Raw genomic sequence first — 18,898 nt, forward strand, 5'->3', positions numbered from 1 at the left:
ATGGAAAATTAATTATGTAAAACAGAAAATGGATGAGTTTAGCACAAATCTAGAGTGATGTGCCTGAGAGGAAAAAGGAAAACTTCAAGAGAAAAAAACAGGACAGGACCTGAAAAAAAGGAAAGCAAAACTTAACTAAACCGAGAAAAGCTGAACTAAAACGGCAAAAATCTGCAAACCAAGAGTGCCTCACAGGGGTTTTTATGTGAACTCTATAGTAACAGAAACAAAGTCTGTTTAAAGACCTTTAAATCAATTTTGAAACATACTGGAAGTCAGAGCAGTCTTATGGGTTAGCCCAGGAATAAAACCGCAGGAAGGCATGAAGTGAATTTCATTTGGTTCAAATAACTTTTTGACTTCAGGATGATGTGAATCAAACATTTTGGCTCAAAAACACAAAGACATATCTGTAGTATAATGTGATAATCCAACAACAGAACTAAAGAGCAGTTTAAACTTATAAAATGTATTGCTTGGTCACACAGATATTGATTTAAGATGCTTCCTCTGACATTGAGGATTTCTTTGTTTCATTAAACTTTAGTTAATATCATCCATTTGTCATAGAAGATGGAACTAAAAACAAATTGGTCCCCACAGAACACAATAAACATGTTGAAAATCTCATTTACTTACAAGACTTTTCTGGTTCACAAGAAAACCAGAGAAGTAGAGCTTTGACTCAACTAACTTAGGGTGCTTTTAGCTACTTTTATGACTTTTTACTTCATTTGTTTGTAGCTTAACATAAGAAAGTTTTTTATTTTCTTTAAAGTTAACAAAATAGCTCTACAGGTGTTCATGCAAATGTTTGCATTGTGATTGCATATCTGGATGACACCTCCTGAAAGAAAAAAATTACAAAAATCAAACATTTGGGTCAATAAATATGTTTAGAAAGATGTTGTCGCAAAAGAAATATATGAAAATAGAGAAAAAGAGAAATACATGAAAAAAGAGAAAAACAACAGTAAAGTCAAATATTTGAATCCCCCATTTGCGAAACATGTTTTCTATGAGGTTTTGCTGTTGGCAACGCTAGAACATTTAGATTGTAACGGAAAGGGTAATATTTGTGCAGAATTGCACCCCTTGGAGAGAATTGAATCCAGATTTATGTACTTCAATGTTGCCCACAGCTCTGCAATCAAATAAAGTTTACAATTTACAGGATATAATGGAGAGAACATTTTAGATTCATTTTGAAAGCATGTTCTCTTTATTATTGTAGTTTTTGCATTATTTCTTTTTCAGTCTTTCCAATGGATGCAGAACCAAAGGATTGTCTGAAATTGCGTTTCAGTTGTGTTTCTCCAGAAAAACACTTTATTTGTAAGCAAATACCTTTTGGCTTGTTTTGTTGATATCCTGAAGTTGGAGCTTCAGACGCTCACAATTCTGCACAAAAATAATTTTTACACTGATGAGGATGTTGACAGTTTCAGGAAGCGAAAATATAGGAAAGAGAACAAAAAGAAATGAAAAAACAGATTTTTTCAGAAAGATCTATCTAATGAGGAATCCTTTTGTGATTCCAGTAAGGAAATCTTTCATTAAACTTCAATTTGCTGTTGGAAATGAGCTTTTCTTGTGTTATTATTTGCCAGCATGTTTTCCACTCTGCGACGGTATCATTTCTCAGTAAATAAATTCAACAGGCTAAACTCGAGCAACAAGAGTCTTTGTCAACAATGTCTGTGTGTGTGCAAATGTGACACACGAGCAAACGGTTGCTGATATTAAACATTCACTCAGCTACTGGTGCTGTTAGGCTCCCAATCTGGGTCAAGTCTCCCTCCTCTGCTCCCTGAGCTACAGTACCTCCATCCCTCCATCCTCTCCTCCCCTCTCACTCTCCGTCTCTCCTGCTTTCGACTCGGCTCCCTGAGTGCTCTCTGTCTGTCTCATTTCCTTCTCGTCCTCCTTTCTCCACCCACCCTCTGTCTCTCCGTCTCTCCTGCTCTCTCTCAAAGGGAGTGTTTGCTTAACTACAGAGCTCAGAGGCAGGCTCCTGTTCTCATTCAGCGTCCAAGTCAAATGGAGACACCTATAAATGTTTGAGAGACGGGATTAATAATTCCTGCTAATTTTCCCGTGCTCGCTTGTGTTCCCAAACGAAGCCTGAAAAATTTGTATTGTCGCTATTTGCACTTCATTACCCGTACAGTGTTGTGTTCAGACTGTGCAATTTAATCAGCATTAGCTGCTTCATTTGTGCCTCACCACCAGCATCAACTGCAAGGCTGCAGCAGGCGCTTGTGATGTTAATATGTGCAAATGATTTGATGCATGTCTTCACCAATCCAAAACTACTTCTCAGCTCATATCTTTTACTCCTTTCTGGCCTCAGCACACGTGTAGGAATTTGTTAACAGCTAATTAATCTCCAGATAGAAATAACTCCAGAGAATCTGAGATTCTTTCTCCCAAATAAATGTATAATCAGTGGGTTTGAAGGCATTAACTCGAGGTGACTTACCTTATTTTCATTACCAGTTGAGGAAATAACACTAGTTAATTAATCTGTCATAAACAAATTAAGTTGATGATCAAAGGTTTTATCTTGGAGGTAGAAAAATAACATATAACTAGGATTATGTTACTAAAGAAATCAAAATATTGAAGCAACAATGATTTTCTTTTTCATTAATGTTGTTCAAATTTGGTGCATTCAGTGTCTTTTTTCTGTTAAGTGCTCTTATAGTACCTTTTACTTTGTTCTGTATAGATTAGTGCATCCAAAAAAAGCACAATAGCATAAATAAAATATATGAACATCTCTTGTGACTCTTAGCAGCATTTACTGACACTTTGGTATCTGCTGATTCCAGTGCACCATCAATGCAATGTGAAAAACTGGGTTAATATGTGACAATTTAAAATGTTGGCTTTGTCTTTCTTGTTATATGAATCAAGAAAAATACTTTTTGAAAAGGGGAAAAAAACATGCTTGGCCTTGGAACAGCTGGGTCTTCTAACCCAGTGAATCATCAGCTGCAGGTGAGACACTTCGCCTATAGACAATAATAATGCAAGCAAACAGAATTTACAATATGTATGCTTAGTATGGTGGTTTATCTGGATGTATGCACACCTGCTCTAGGCCAGTCTCACAATAAAAAAAACAATAGTGACACATATCTACATGCAGAACTAAGATTTGTTTCTTTATATCTATATTTATTTGTTTTATTTATTTATTTATTTGTTTGTTTGTTTGTTTGTTTGTTTCATCTTTGAATCTAACATTGCATTCAGAAGCAAAGAGCCATAAATTTGTGGAATGTAATTTTGCTTTTCTGTTACTAGTGGTTCACTGCTTTACCAAATTAACCATCTGTGCTGTTTTTAGTGGTTCTTGGTAAGGAAATGTGACACTGAGGCTGTGAATTTTTTCACCAAGAGCAGCAAAAGTTTTTTTTATTTATTTTTTTCAAATCAGTTTTTGCTTTTTAGTATTTTAGTCCAATGGGTTTTGCTACAAAGGTCACAGTGTAAGTGCCCAGATAATTGTTATATAATACTTTTAAAAGACACATTATATATATATATATATATATATATATATATATATATATATATATATATATATATATATATATATATATATATATATATATATATATATATATATATATATATATATATATATATATATATATATATATATATATGTATAGATATAGATATAGATGGATGTATCTATGGATATAGATAAAGATATATAGACATAGATGTATATAGATATAGATATCTAGATATATAGATATAGATATAGATATATAATTACATGAATAGAGAGAAACAATGAAAAATATCTGATGAAATATCAATGTTTCAGATGAATTGCATGAATTTTTGCTGTTCATGGCTCTATGTTCTATTAAATATGAGGAGACAAATGGAGACGGTTGAACAGATAAATCTGAATGTTTGTCATCTGGCCTCAACGTCTCTCCTCTTTGTTCCACACCTTCACTTACTGTAGTTGTGAACAGCACTTGTCTTCACGCGGCTGATGTTTCTGATGACAGCTGACATTTCTACAAATAGCCTGAGAAGTGGTGAGAACATTCACAACCCTGTCCGACACTGTTTTGCTCTCAACATCCTGCGTGTTTGCAGTAGGTGAAGGATGTAGCAGATAGAAAAAGATGAATGGCAAATCTGTAAAGCAAAAACATGCTTCAATTTCATCTGTGTGACCAGGTGGAATAATATCTACCATGCACAGCATTGCAGTTTTAAGACGTATGGGAACTCTAAAAAGATCTTCTGTCAATCATTTGGTTAATTCCAAAGAAAAAAACGTATGCATTTGAAAGTAACTATCTATCCCACTTAACGCTTCAGTAATGGTTTAAAACTTTGACGCAAAAGAAATAACTTCTTGAAGTAATTCTAACAATAAATATGAAAGCATTCCTGATTCACAGGAAAACTTGCCAAACGAGACCACCTGTGTTCAGTGGGCTGTATGGGGCCAGTGATTATGCTGAGTGTCCCAAAGGAGAAAAACTAAAGAGAAACATTTGTTTCAATTGGTTAGATTTTTTTTTCTATATGTTATCTTTATCCCCTTGAATTGTATTTATTTTTTTTACGTTTTTCCACAAGGATTGCACTGAATATGTCTGCAAGTCAGCATCTTCTGAAAGCTTGATCAGCAAAAACATACAGTAGTATTTTAGTTAGTCCTGTGCTTTACCTTCTTGGACACATCAAATATATTTCTGTTCTGAAAATGTACTTGGAATACAGTCACTCTTTTAAATTCATTTTCAGATTAGAACTAAACGTTTGTATTTATAGAGCTAAATGTCATCCCAGTAAACCATAATAATAGGTAGAAATCTGAACTTTCTGTGCCTCTGTTTACAACAGCAGCAGTGTTTGTTGCAAGAAATGTGTTTTTGACTGTGGAGAGCGACAAAATTGCTTTTACGAAATATAATGCCAAGCTGCAGTAGATACACTTTACTTTTTCCGTGACAGAAACTGTGTAGATTTTGTTTGTGCTACATTAAGGAACATCTTTGTAAACAAAATCTGGTTTTGCCACAAAGTTGCTGCCTCACTTGCCCAGAAGCCTGCAAAAAATTAAATTCAAAGAAAACATTTTTTAAAAGTGTTAGTTTGAGTTAAATCGGTGTCTATAAACAAACTAGAAATGTTTTTCGTTGTGCACTTAAAGTACCAAGGGGCAACAGGCCTGATTCATTGTCAAACCGTTCCAAAGTTACCATAGAAAACACATTAATAAACAAATAAATTAAACTCTAATATTTGTCAGATGTTAAGATAAATACTATGAAACCTCTCTATGACTTTATGTCTACGAACACATATTAGGTAAAGCAAATGAACCACCATGGATGAAAGCAGAATGAAAAAGATGCAGGCAGCAATCTTCTGCATCTTATGCTTTGAGGTTTTCTTTCAAGACAAAATGTTTATAGTTTATCTTTCACTAGACGTTTGACTCATTTAGCCCAGACCAAGACTGAAGTCTCTCCAAGAAACTGACAAATCGTTCTGACAACGGTTTTGTTTCTGTGTTTATGTGAATGGCTCAAAACTATGAGCCAGTTAAAAGTCAGGTGTGTTTCCTTATAGGAAGTTAACCAAAAAACACATTGTATTATTTGAGGTACCACTGTAGAACAGCTTGAAACAGACAGGGGGAAAAATGAGAAGAATATAAAAGGATTGGTTTGAATGAAATATAAAAAATAGTTGAAAAAATGCTTGTGTAAAGATATATTTGTCTTTGAAATGGCTTGATTTGTTCTCTTTAAACATGTCATTTCTGAAAATGTGTCTTCAACTATCTTCCAGCTGCTCACTAAATGCAGTCACTTAAACATTTTCTAAATCATTATGCGTTTTTTTGCACATCATAGCAATGTGTAGCTCATAAAGCACATAATGATGCCTGGTGCAGCACAGAAGTATCTGGACTTATTACCGCCCTCGCTAATACAGTGGAGGGTCAGCAAAGGGGCGGTGACATGAATGAGAGGAGACACCTCAGAAGTTAATAGAAGAACAAAATAGGAGAAGATAATGGATATTGTGCTCTTCAACCTACATGTAAAGCGCCACTCCATGATCACAGAAAAACCCACCAGCTTGCTCCTGATTAATATTTACCCTTTGATTCCTGCTTTGGCTCCTCCGTGCAGGAACCTTTGGTCTGATAGGCTGATTAATTTAGTGTAAAAGCACAGGTTAAGTTGCAGAGTTTCCCTCTGTCTAGGCTCCTGGGGATTTAAAAAGTTGTGTGATTTTTGCAGTGAATGTATTTATTTTGTTCTCTCTCGCATCTTACTCCACAGTAATTCTGTGTACACCTGAGCAAGTCAGCAAGACCTTCAAAATAGGATTTTGCTTATGCAGCACACCTTGTTTAAGGTCCATTTAACTCTTTGCAGTCTCCCATGCAACTTGAAGAAAAACATAAAGATCATTAAAGGTCCTTGTGTCAAAAACGTCCCCACTTTCCCTACATGCACTTATATATATATACATATATATATCTATATCTATAAATATATCTATATATATATATAAATACAAATGACTTGCTAAGAGAGAAATAGAATATTTCACTTCGGCAGATCCCTGGACATGAATTTAAAGACAGCAGGGAGCATACAGAGCAATCAAGTGATAAAGCTTATTATCTGAGAGGAGCTATATTCTAAGACTTATTATCTACCAGGAGTTAAATGACTTTCAGGTCCTCGAAGGCCCAGTGGCCTGGTTTGACTCTGTGGGAGAGAAAAGTAGAGGTGGTTAAAAAGAGGGTAAAAAATGATGCTTGGTGAGAAGAGATGAGAAGATGAGTAAAAGAGAGTTGAGGACAGGTTTGAGAGAGAATGTGATTCATAGGTGTGGGCAGCCTGTGTTTTCTCTTTCCTTTTTTCTTTTTTTTTCTTTTTGCAACTGCTGTGAAACCAATATTCTTTCGAGAGTTAGCACACACTCTACTTCATAAAGCTGGAAGCGACTGTATTGTGTCTTTGTTGAAGCTTCACAGGTAGTTTACTATAGATGTTGTACATAGTTTATTGCATTGGATACCAGAGAGTTGTTGGCATGGCAACAATAGATTTGATGGATCTCTGCTTAAAGAAGCACGGCTGGACTGCTACTTCACCACAAGATGAGCAACACAGTGTGAGTTATAGTATGACAAGAAACTATACAGCAAGAGTAAATCCTACATAAAAAGGCAAAATGTTTTAAAAAATACAGAATACTTTTAAATGTGAAGGAGGTTACATCTAAACTCTGATTTCATAGAAACAGTTGTAATTTTAAGTCTCAGAATCAGCAAGTTAGTTTAGAAAAATATTGTTTCTATGAAAATTATGGGCTGAGTGGATGCTAAACGGGGGTCCTGGTGGAGTTTGATACTAACCAGAAAACAGTGAGACTGGCCAATAAAAATGCAAAACGTGCTCCTAACTCTGGTTGAACTGGGACCAAGCAGTCCTCAGGCAGGAGCCTGACAGTTCCTGTGGGACAGCAAAAACACTGGCCGCATACAGCCCACTGAACACAGGTGGTCTCGTTGGGCAAACCTCCAGTGATTCTTTTGTTCCCCAGTGAGAAACAAGACCTGGTCTGCTGTTGTAGAAGCCACCTAGAAGCTATTATTCTTATAAATGCCAAAGTTTGGGATTAATTCTGCTTGTTTAGTTCTAGAGAAATTGTCCTGTTTCATGACATCTCCTGGATGCACTCAGATGGTTTGCAGCAAGATGAGAAGCAGTTAAAAAGCAACATGAGAACATTTATCCTCTCTCAAAAAATGTGTCTTATCCTCTCTTTGTTGCAAACCAGTTGTTTTTAAAAAAGTAGAGTTTAAATATCTTAATCTGGAGTTAGTTTAACAAATAAATTGAGATTATTAATGGCTTTGGGGGCGTGTACAGTAATTTGGAGATGATAGAAAAGAACTGACCATTCTGGTCCAAGCTTAAACACTCAATATGTGAGTAGTGACTGAAAAGAAATTCTTTTCAATGAATTAACCACACATTAGCCATGTATTAGGAAGGAGTTTGTTTTGGGAAATTGCAATGGTGATAATACTTCTTCCAGTTGTCCCTAGAAGTTCAGAATCAGCTCAGTCTGGCAGGGTGAGAGTAAAATTTTCCACAAACAAAAATAGTCTTGTGTGTTATCCAAAGCAATTAAATTGGGTTTAACAGAAGCTACCATCAACGCTCACTCCTGTGAGCTCTTTACAAATATCTCATAAAAGAAAATACATATTTTAGGTGATGAGGACCTAATTCCACAAATTAAACTCCCAGATAAGATGTAATGTGATGATGAGAGCCCACACAAGACTTGAACACATGAGCTTCTTTTCTGCACACACCTTTTTTCATCTCAAGAACACCATCCTGATCAGCCACATCGGTAAACCAGCAATAGATTACATGAATCTCACTAATGCACCTTTTTACAATGCAAATTACTGCTATTAACATCAGGTCTACCTAGAGCAAACACCCACTCCCAATGACACAGCAGTCTCTGCAGCAGAACATTGCACTGATTGAACAGGAACTGAGTGAGGATCGACAAAAGAAACATTGACAACAAAACCCCTGGATGTCTATCTGATTGAATGTCCAAAGAACGTCCTGGAACAAGACAAATCTGGCAAGGCCCCAACTCCCAGTACCCAAAGAAAGTGCAGGCGGTGCTTGCAGAAACCACAACACACCCTTTGTGACTGTCTGTGCACATCAGAGGAGCTCTCGCAGAACAAGACTGATATATTTTACATTTTGGAAGCCCTTTTAGTGTTTAAATGATTCATGTCTTTAAAAAAAAAAGGGGGGGGGGGGGGGAGCTTGATGTGAATGAAGACAGTCATTGGCCTGAAACTCCATGAAACATACCCAAGACGTGCAGTCTGGTTAGTTCCATCCACATTTTCCCCCTCTTATCACATTGTAGGGACAGCAAAATAAACATTTTTTTGTATGAAAAAAATGAATCTTGTAATTCTGTGCACTGATAAGGATGAACGTTTCTTCCATAAATAAGGTCATTAGGACACTTCAAACAGTTCATTTAAACACACCTGACCACTGTTTAATCCGTCTGATGACATTTTCAGGCTGCAGTATTTAACCATCCTAGCCGCTTAAGGAATCCAAACAAGGGTTCCTGGAATTGATTTCAGTCAATCTCCTGTTTAAACATACAATATTGACAATGTCAATGCAAAGAAAAGGCTATTTACTCAAGAGTAAACCTTTTTTTTCCTGTTTCACATATGAACTGAGGCTTTTTTTTGAATCAGAGTTAAACTTACCATAGTACCAGTAATTGCCTTTTAAAATTCCTAAATAAAATAAAGCTCTTGTATGCATTTTCTTCCAAAGTGATTGTAGTTCTATCCTCTATGAATGCTAATGTTTGACAAATGACAAAACAACACTTCGGCAAATTGCTTTGGTTGGTTAAGATTATTCTTTATTATGAAGTGCCACAAAATGCTTTGTGTTCATTGTGCTTACATTTTCTGAATACTGGCTCAAAAAAGACAGGAGGTCCTCCCTCTGCACCAGAGATCCAAACCTCCTGAGATAAGGTGTGTCAGATTTTGCTATACAGCAGTAAAAACATCTTAGTCCAAAGGATTTTCCCCCAATAAACGATTAATTACGGTATCACCATTCTTTAACTTGGAAATACAAAAACAAAAAGAAGAAGAGAGGTCAAGCTAATAGAAGTTTTTTGTTCTTCTCTACCTGAATTCTAGTTAGTTTCATTGTGCTACTTTCTTTAAGGTGGAGATGAAAATGATGGAAGTGCTTAAGGAGGCAAGACCTGGAGCTCACCCAGAGACGGACACATGCAAACAGACTCACTGATCTTTCCGAACAGCTTGATGATGGACAAAATACCCATAAGACACTGCAACTGCTGTTTTAAAGCTCAAAGTTGTAATTACAAAGTCATTTTGTTTATTATCTTCGTCTGATTACACAGTACTTAACCACTGCCGTGGAGTTTAACCCAAATGTTTCAAATAATCATGATAGAGCAACATTGTTTATAAAGGTAATGCTTTTTATTGTTAATAAACCAAGGAAGATTAAAAAATAATACTGCAGAGGTTTACTCCCAATTTTCCCAAATCTCTGTCAAATCTTTCAGAACAAACTCAGATTTATTTTTTACCTTTTTGTTTCTTTTCTTTTTTAGTGACAACGTTTTATTTCTACTGCCAATGTCAAATGTGTTTAATCAAGCAATCAAATGCTTGAAAAACCATACGTTGAGACTTTGTTGCAGATGCAGGTGCCTTTGATGTGAAGCCGGTCCATCATTGCACATGACTAGTGTCACCATAATTGTGCTGTGTCAGTTTCTTTCAATAACCTAAAAATGTGGACAGAAATCACTAAAAAACCTTCATTCTGAGGAAGCACACTGTCTTTTGTCAAAGGTTTTAATTGCAAAAGCTTGACAGCGGACGGATTCTGTGATTCCAAATGGCTCATCAGCAGGCACTGTGTGCTTGCATGTGCACTCATGCACTCTCGCACATACATTATTAAAAATGTTTCTTTACAGTTTCATAATATGAACTAAAATAAAAGAAGCACCTAGTGATTAGTGGGTGTCCTCGGTTTGTCTCTTGGGAAGCTCCATGAATCTGGAAAAAAGGGGTTTCTGAGCTGCAGAGAACTGGGTTCAGCAACACCACTGTTGACTACCTAGATAACTAGTCATCTGTGAGTTAGGGGCTCATTAGCGTTAACCCATTTGTAGGTAATTCACTCATAGCCTATAGTTGGCCCAGAGGGGATGAACAGAACCTGCTGCGGAACAATCAGGGCTGAGTGACATGTTGCCTCTGTTAGTGACTGTAAGAGCTCAACGGTAATCATCCAGCCAAAGTGCATGCTGGAGATTGCACGCTTTATACTATGGAAGTGCTCTGGAGGGATTGTTGAATAATGCATTGCAGTCAAAGTTGACCTCGGTCCAACTTCAGCAATGCACCAAACTTCACCTTGGTTTTCTATTGGAAGCATACTTACAGTTACCTGCAATTTTACACTTGTCTGCATCTCGTCACAATTCCTCAATGTTTGCTTCCTGCAGATCAATACAATAGAATAGGTGTGATATTCATTATGTGGACCCGTGACACAAAAACAACATATTTAAGTGTCACCCGTCTACGTCAGTGATTGTTTCTGATTAGTCCTTGTCCGCTATTTTATTTTTCTTGTAGATTTTCTCAATGTTAGTGTAGTTCAGGTCTCTCAGGGTGACATACTAGTTGTCCTATAAGAGGTATCACACCCAGCAGGTAGCTGATCCCAGCCTCTCTAGCCTACAACCTAAACGGTTCTACTCACTAAGAGGCAGGCAGTGCATAACAAGAGAGTAAAGACGGGACTTTTCTTTTTGTTGCTCTAACACTACATTGGCATGTTCCCTGATGTCTGTAATATTAGTATTTTTTCTGTTTATGACTATAGGTGAAGACATACCTGATTTTCAAAACTGCTATACAGTAGTAGGTAATACTTCATAACTTCATCATAAAATACCATGCATTAGGTGATTATTGCTTTTGAAGAGTCCTATGGAGGCTCCAAGAGAAAAAAATATTGCCCTCGGGTTCTATCTATAGTAATTTGGCAAAAAAAATCATAAGCTTTTTTTAAGATGTTGGCATAGGTTTCATTGTTATTATTATTATTATTTTTCTTTTTTTGCATGCAACAATGTTAATATATAAAAAACACAAACAAACAACATATTTGAAAAAATAAATAAACGACAAAGTTTAAAAAGAAAAGTGACTTATGCTTTGGCCTGTAGTGGTTAAAAAGAGCTTGGCATTTATCCAACACACATGTAAACAACATACAGTGCAAATTAATAAGTATCAAATCACATATAAAAATATAACTGAAAAAAAAAAAAAAAAATAAATAGATAAATAAATAAATAAATAAGTTTTAAAAAAAAACAAATAAATACCTCAATAGTGGAGGGGATAATGGTCACTTGGTGCAGCAGAGCATCATTATTAGCATTATTATCAATATTATTATTACAACTATACCCCCCCTTTCCCTCAAAAAAGAAAACTCTGAATGAAAAACTCACCACATTTCAGTGCAGAGAGAAAACTAGTAGCTATAGGCTCACTAAAGTCTTTCTTGTCATTCTCATCATCAATGTCCCCCCCCAAAAAATACGCTGTCGTACTAAATCTAGATGCTGAGAGGAAGCTTTGTTAGTATTAATGTCTCTATCCTGAACAGGCCGAGGAAGAAGAGGTCAAGAGTTTTTGACGAAGTGCATGCGTCGATCAGTTAAATCCTTAAGTGGGCAAATCTCAAGGAGGAAAAAAATTGTGCTATCTTCATTATGTTCATCATCAAGAGGCTCCAAGGAAAGTGTGTTGGGGCGGAAGTAAAAGGACGGGTTGAGGACGAGGAAGCAAGGTCGTTCTCTGACCCAAAAATATACTGTCTGCGTTTCAGTCTTTAAGGATAATGGTACTTCATGTCTGCGCTTTTGTCAGTTGTTTGATCTTTTTAAGCTGTCATGCATCTAGGGGGCCAAGAGGGGAGAAGGGGCCTTTGAAGCAGGCAGATTCATAGTGCTTGTTCAGGTAACTCTTGAGCGCAAAGGTCTTGTTGCAGCGTTTGCACTTGAAGTGCTTGAAGGCCGAGTGAGTCTGCATGTGAGCGCGCAGGTTCGAGCGGTCCGCGAAAGCCTTCCCGCAGTGGGCGCAACCAAACGGTTTCTCGCCTGTGTGCGAGCGCATATGACCTTGTAAGAGCCACGGTCGACTGAAGGCTTTCCCGCACACATCACACTTGTGCTTGAGGTCGTGAGTGAGCAGGTGCATGGCCATGGCAGGCATGGACACGTACACTTTCCCGCAGGTCGGGCATTTCTTTGCCAGCTTGCTGTCCAGCGAGCGGTGTGTCTGTTTGTGCCGACTCAGGTTGGAAGACGTGGCGTAGGTTTTGCCGCACTCGTTGCAGGTGTGCCTCTGAAGGCTCCTGGGGCTGCCGAGAGCTTTTCTTCTTGAGCGGCCATCGGTGATGAAGAAGGCATCAACTGTGTAACCCTCACTCACTGCAGTGTCGCCGTTGATGTAGCCATCCGTGATCTCTGAGCTGGGACTCTCGGGAGACTCTGAGTCAGGAGCGCCGTAGTCGCTGTGGATACCATCATAGAGGGGATCGGGAGAGGGCACCTTGATGCCACCATCACTCTCTCCGTCATACACGACAGGGCTGATGTAGTCACTGATGTAGCCACCTGAAAGAGGAAAAAGAGGACGTGTAAGAAATAAAAGGTGCAGTGAAAGTCATGAAGTAGGACTTGGTTTAGTTGTAAACTTGCACAAGAGGATTTGATGTTTGCAGCTGTATTATGACAGACTTCAGTTAAGAAGTTGCCAAAAAAAGATCCATTTTGTTGAGGGTAGGACTTAATCAAATAAATGAATAAATGTTGAATTGATGCATACTGTAAGGAGTATACTAATTAATGATCAAATGTGTGAATCAGTTTTCTTTTAAAGTAGATCCTTAAAAGTTTTTACCCAAAAACTGCATTTAGATACATTCAGTTCATTTATTAATTTGTAAGTTCATATCAATAATGGAAAGTGTTCTTCAAACAAAGTTGCTTTCAAAAAGAAATTTGAAAAATTAATTAGAATATAATCAAAAGTAAATAGATTGAGCAATTTTGACATTGTTACCCTGGCTTCATATTATAAAAGCCGTCATCTATGAAAGATTTTCTAGCATGTATTTAATTTTTTGTGTTCTTTAATTGATGCCTTGGTGACAAGAGGTATAATATCAATATGTAGAACCCCATTAAGGCTTAAACGGTTGTCCCTATGCCCTAACTCAGAAACCACAAGATTAAAAAACTCAAATTGTATGCATTTTCTAATAGTTTTTAACGTCTACAATCATTTCTGGTTATGCAAAGCTTTTTAAAAGGAAGGTGTATTACTTTCAAGTTTTAACATTCTCTTCATAATCACTAAATGCCCACTTTGCATCTATTAGTTAACTTTAATTTACTAATTAAGGTGGAAAATATACAGAACAGGGACGACACGTTTCTTTTATGCTAGAAATTTCCTCTTAATGTCTTTCTAATTAAAACCAGAAATGAATGTAAAATCTTGCACTGAAGTTTTTAAAAGTGCTAAATATTGCATTTTATGCTAACATAGAGATGTATTTAGTGAGATCGAGCTACACTGAAATGCCGTATGTGACGAAGCTAAGTATAAATTGAAAGCAAGAGCTCACTTTTTTCAAGTATTTAAAGGCAAGCAAACAGAGCCACGGTGAAAATACAGGACATCCATGTAAAACAGCTCTGAAGCAACAAGAAAGAAAAGGTTTGTCAAAGGTTTCGGATGCAAAATGTGACAGAAAAATTAATAAAAAAATCAAATTTCTGACAGCATTAACGGGATTCATCACCATCTGCCACAGCGGCGTTGAACATACTTTGGTCATAAAGTTACCCTCCTCCCACGTATTCTCCTCCTCTGCTCACATATTGATAACTGATGCACAGCTAAACAACTGTGTGCCTAAAGTACAGTCTGACAGCTGCAGTTCTTTCATATCAATCTTTTCCAGGTGCTTCTATAATCCACCTTGTATTTAAGGGAAGGTGTGGAGAATACCAGCAACAGCTGCTGCTTTTAACAAGTTTGAAACATCTGTTGAAATGTAACGTGGCTTCATGAAAAACAGAGCATCTGTCTCTGTTCCTGGTTGTTACAGGTGGGAAAATGTATTCAAGAATAATTCAGCGATAGTTTTTTTTTTTTTTTTTTCCATTCAGAGTTTCATTTGAAATGCTTCCCTGCAGACCCTGAACTTGGAAAGAAAAAAAGCTGATTTAGCGTTTGAGCAGCAGCATGGGCAGATCAGAGCAGGGCAAGCCCAAACCACAGTGATACACCACACACTTCCTCACTGCAGTGCAGTTTTGTTCTCCTCTTTTGAGCATTTGCAGAAGGGTTTTATGCAAGAGTGGGGTAAAAGAAAAAAAAGGTGTTTTCTCAAGACACAATTCAGTGGAACTATGGAAAATAAATGTACCTATTTTTTGCTTTTTCTGGGATTAAAAATGCAAAAACATTGATAGCTGTCAAAAAATTGACTAGCAAGTAAAAACCATCCTCAATCTGCCACAGAATCTAAAAGTGTGTCCGAATCGGTGTTTGTTTTCGGCTGGGGGAGAGAATGCATGCAAGTACATTCAACAAGGTTGAAGAAAAAGATGGCAGCAAAGATCCATGGCAACAACCTGTAACGCTCTGATGGCATCTTTTTACACCTCTCCTCTTTTATTCCTGAATCCCAACATACCCAAACACTTTAATAACCAGCACAGCAGCATCTTAAATTAGTTAGTATTGGTTTCACTATATGGATATGAAGGAACATAAAAAAGAAAGAGAAGATAAGCAAGTCCATGTGTATATGTATCCGCAACACTCATTTGAGATACAGTTTCTCATGGATCATGGATTTGTTTTGGGCTTTTCGTGTGTAAAAGCCAGCGTTTGTGGGACTGAGTATTCTGTGCTGCATGTCTGTGCCACATGATGCTGTTAACATCAGATGCTAGTGAAGGAGACAAAAGGTGGCCGGGACAGGCTGCGTTCACGGTGCTGCTGAGGTGGCAGATCGCGTGTCAAACCTGGCAGTGCTCGTTAACCTCGACATCAGGAGCAGCCCACTGACAGCTCCCCTTTTTCTTTTCTTTTTTTTCACTCTCCTGCAGAGATTTGCACTGAATACACGTGTTGGTATGCAGCGACAGGTCAATGACAGACAGGTAGCGGCACAGCAGCGACTTCAGTGGCGCACAGGGCAAGTTCTGTGCATCAAGGATGCACCAACACGCACATAAGAACTTTAAATATATATATATATATATATAATATATATATATATATATATATATATATATATATATATATATATATATATATATATATATATATATATATATATATATATATATATATTTGAATGAAAGTTGCATTCTATTTAAACAACAACATAAATACAAAAAAAATCTAATACATATTTTAGTTTGCAGAATATATCAAACTTAAATGGCATGCACACAGACTAAAACATTTATGTTCTATTGGAGCCTTCTAGGGCAAGAAATGTGCCAACACTGCAGAAGTGGAACAGGAACACCTGGAAGGTGCGCAAAAAAAAGGATGAAACGCAGCGTGTGGGAATCAGTCCCTGATGGGTCAGGCTGATATGCTGCATATCATCGTTGGATGACTTTTTGCAGGAGAAATTGTTAGAGATCAATCAAATAGTCAGGTTTTAGTTTGGAATTGGTTTTCTGAATGGATTGATAATGAATTCAGTGATTTATCATAAGAGCAAGAAAATTTTGTTGTCCCCAACTTTCTTTCTTTCTTTTCTTCCATCTCTTCTCTTGGGTTAGGAGAAGGTTCCAGCTTGATGTGATCCGTTATTAAATAAAAAAAAACGCCTTTGATTTGGTCCACAAAACACGTGAATTATCAACTTTGATGGAAGCATCTGAGCAATGAAGCTTGAAGGATGCATCATAAATAATCTTGGATTACAAACCCACAGTCATCTGAGGGGGTTAAAATTGAGCCTTAATGTTTCAGCCAGGATCTGATTATTGTCTTGCCTGATCTCATTCCGCCCTCGAAAGCTCTCAGTTTGTATTTAGTGCAGTTCGTCCCCCTACTTTGGCACACTTTCATATTTTCCAATAGTAGCTCAGCTGCTTTGGTAAAGCAAATACTTGATGAGTTAGCAGGAGTACAAGCCATCCATGATTCTGATGCAGAGCAGATGACTGTTGATTCAACCAAAAATATCTCCTGCATGCAACATCACACATACAACTAATGTCATTTAATTTTAGTATAAAATGACAAATAATTGCAGATATTGCTTAGGTAACGCCATTCTTTCCAAATAAAACGAAAACAAAGGTTTGCGTTGCACACTGGAGGAGAATTCGAACCGCCGTCAACAGGTAAATCTACCTCTTTGTTTCACTCATCCAGTTTTATTTCCCAAGCACGCCTCCTCCTCTCCTCTCCTCTCCTCTCCTCTCCTCCTCCTCCTCTCTGGGATCGATTCGTTTCCGAGACACCTGTTAGTCCTCGCTGTGTGAGCAGTCTGACCTACCTTTGTCGTGGAGCCGCAGGCTGAGGTCCGTCCTGTGCCGGTAGGCGTTCTCCAGGTCCGCCCCGTTGGAGAAATCATCCAGTTTCACCTTTTTCACCAGGAAAGACCTTGGCATGATGTTGGGCGCACACACACTCAAACGCAACTGCACACACTCTCACAATCGTGGCGGCACACACACTTCGAGCGCCGACGGCCTGGCCAGCGTGCTGATGGCTCCGTAAAAAACGCCAAGCAGAGCGGCGGACGGCGGGAAGATTGTCTTCAGGAAGCGCGCGGAGAAGAAACAGATCCGATGGGAGAGTTGAGTGGTGCTGAATTTTCAGTTTTTAGTCAGGTTTTCTGCTTGAGCGTGCGCGCGCGTCTGTCCTCTGCCTGCTCAGTGGAAAGAAATGCAACTTCAGCACCGGACAGCTCCCTCTGGGGGGTGCCTTGTGGCGTTTGCGCTGCAAGCGGGCGGAAGACCAGAAAATCGAGGAGGGAGAGTTGTCGAAGAGATGTCAAAAAACAAAACAAAAACAAAAAAAGGGGAAAAGGACCCCCCCCTCTCCCCCCCAAAAAATGAACGAAAATAAAAAACAAAACAAAAAATAAAAAGAGAGCAAGAGGTGAAAGAAGGATGTCTCTGAAGTAGATGAGACAGAGGTAGAAGAGGTAAGGGATGTTTGAAAAGCTTCTCTGAGGAGTCTTGTTTCTTCCCCCGCAGAAGTAGTCCTTAGTTCCTGTTGATGGTCGCCGCGTTAACGCGCAGAGGATCACCAAAACATTCCTCGTAGATGGATGAAGGCATGGATGGATGGATCGACGGCATCCCTCTCTGTCCTCCCCTCGTCTCGTTGCCTCTGTCGCCGCATGCAGCTTCTCGTGAGTGTGACTCTCGCGATCAGCTGTTGGCATTTATACGGTGCAGTGCGCGCGGAGAGGGAGAGAGAGAGAGAGAGAGCGGATGGAGGGATGGATCGACACACGGGTGGAGGGAGTGCTTAATTTAATCCGTCCCGCATCCCCGGGGAGAGGCGACTGGCCCGGATGATTTATTGAAGCTGTTATCACCCCCCCCCCCCCTTTTTTTTCTCTCTCTCTCTTTTATTCTTTCTTTCTGTACCCCCCCCCCTCTCTCTCTCTTCATGTTTTAATGTGTGTGTGTGTGCGTGTGTGGGGGGGGGGGGGGGCGTGCGTGTGTGTGTGTGTGTGTGAGTTGACGCCATGTTTTGGGGAGATAAGGATATAAATTATTTTTGTTTTTGTTAATTTCAGATTTTCTGAAGTAAAACAACAAATGCAGATTTTCACATTTGATTCTATTCTGAATTGCTAGAAGTCTGTTTGGATTTTTATCTAAGCACATTCTCTTTCTCTGCCTTTCTTTTTTTCTTTTTTTCTTTTAGTGATGACACAGATTTTAAAGAGGGAATATTAACTAGCATGCTGAGAGCGGGGTAATTATCATTAATGTAGCCCCGAAGGCAAAAGGGTGTAGGCCAAATAGAGTGTTTTACAGTAACTACTGGATTAATATGAAGGTGGAGTGAAATGTGCTCCAGGGTCACACTGGGTTCACTCACAAGTTTTACTGCAGAGATGTTTCTACTCTAAAGCACGCAGGGGAGTTTTATGTAGCACTTAATCATCTT

General features: G+C 38.2%; 1 protein-coding gene across 1 annotated transcript; it reads right to left on the reverse strand.

The window, feature by feature from the left end:
• Positions 1 to 9,485: 9,485 nt before the first annotated feature.
• On the reverse strand, positions 9,486 to 18,286 carry LOC101167481 (transcriptional repressor scratch 1). The gene is made up of 2 exons (XM_004078111.5): positions 17,265 to 18,286; positions 9,486 to 13,338 (listed from the first exon to the last, which is right to left on the reverse strand). Exons 1-2 carry the CDS (start codon positions 17,377 to 17,379, stop codon positions 12,611 to 12,613), a joined length of 843 nt encoding a protein of 280 aa, XP_004078159.1. The 5' UTR covers positions 17,380 to 18,286; the 3' UTR covers positions 9,486 to 12,610.
• Between the last annotated feature and the right edge of the window lie 612 nt (positions 18,287 to 18,898).

Source organism: Oryzias latipes, chromosome 16, assembly GCF_053564925.1.
Source record: "Oryzias latipes strain Hd-rR chromosome 16, Olatipes_Hd-rR_3.1".
Taxonomy (NCBI): Eukaryota; Metazoa; Chordata; class Actinopteri; order Beloniformes; family Adrianichthyidae; genus Oryzias; species Oryzias latipes.

Excerpts from the sequence above, each read along its gene's own strand:
- LOC101167481 (XM_004078111.5), bottom strand. The coding sequence starts at position 17,379 with ATGCCAAGGTCTTTCCTGGTGAAAAAGGTGAAACTGGATGATTTCTCC. Across the intron at positions 13,339-17,264 it reads CCTGCGGCTCCACGACAAAG|GTGGCTACATCAGTGACTAC; the intron begins GTAGGTCAGACT and ends TTCCTCTTTCAG.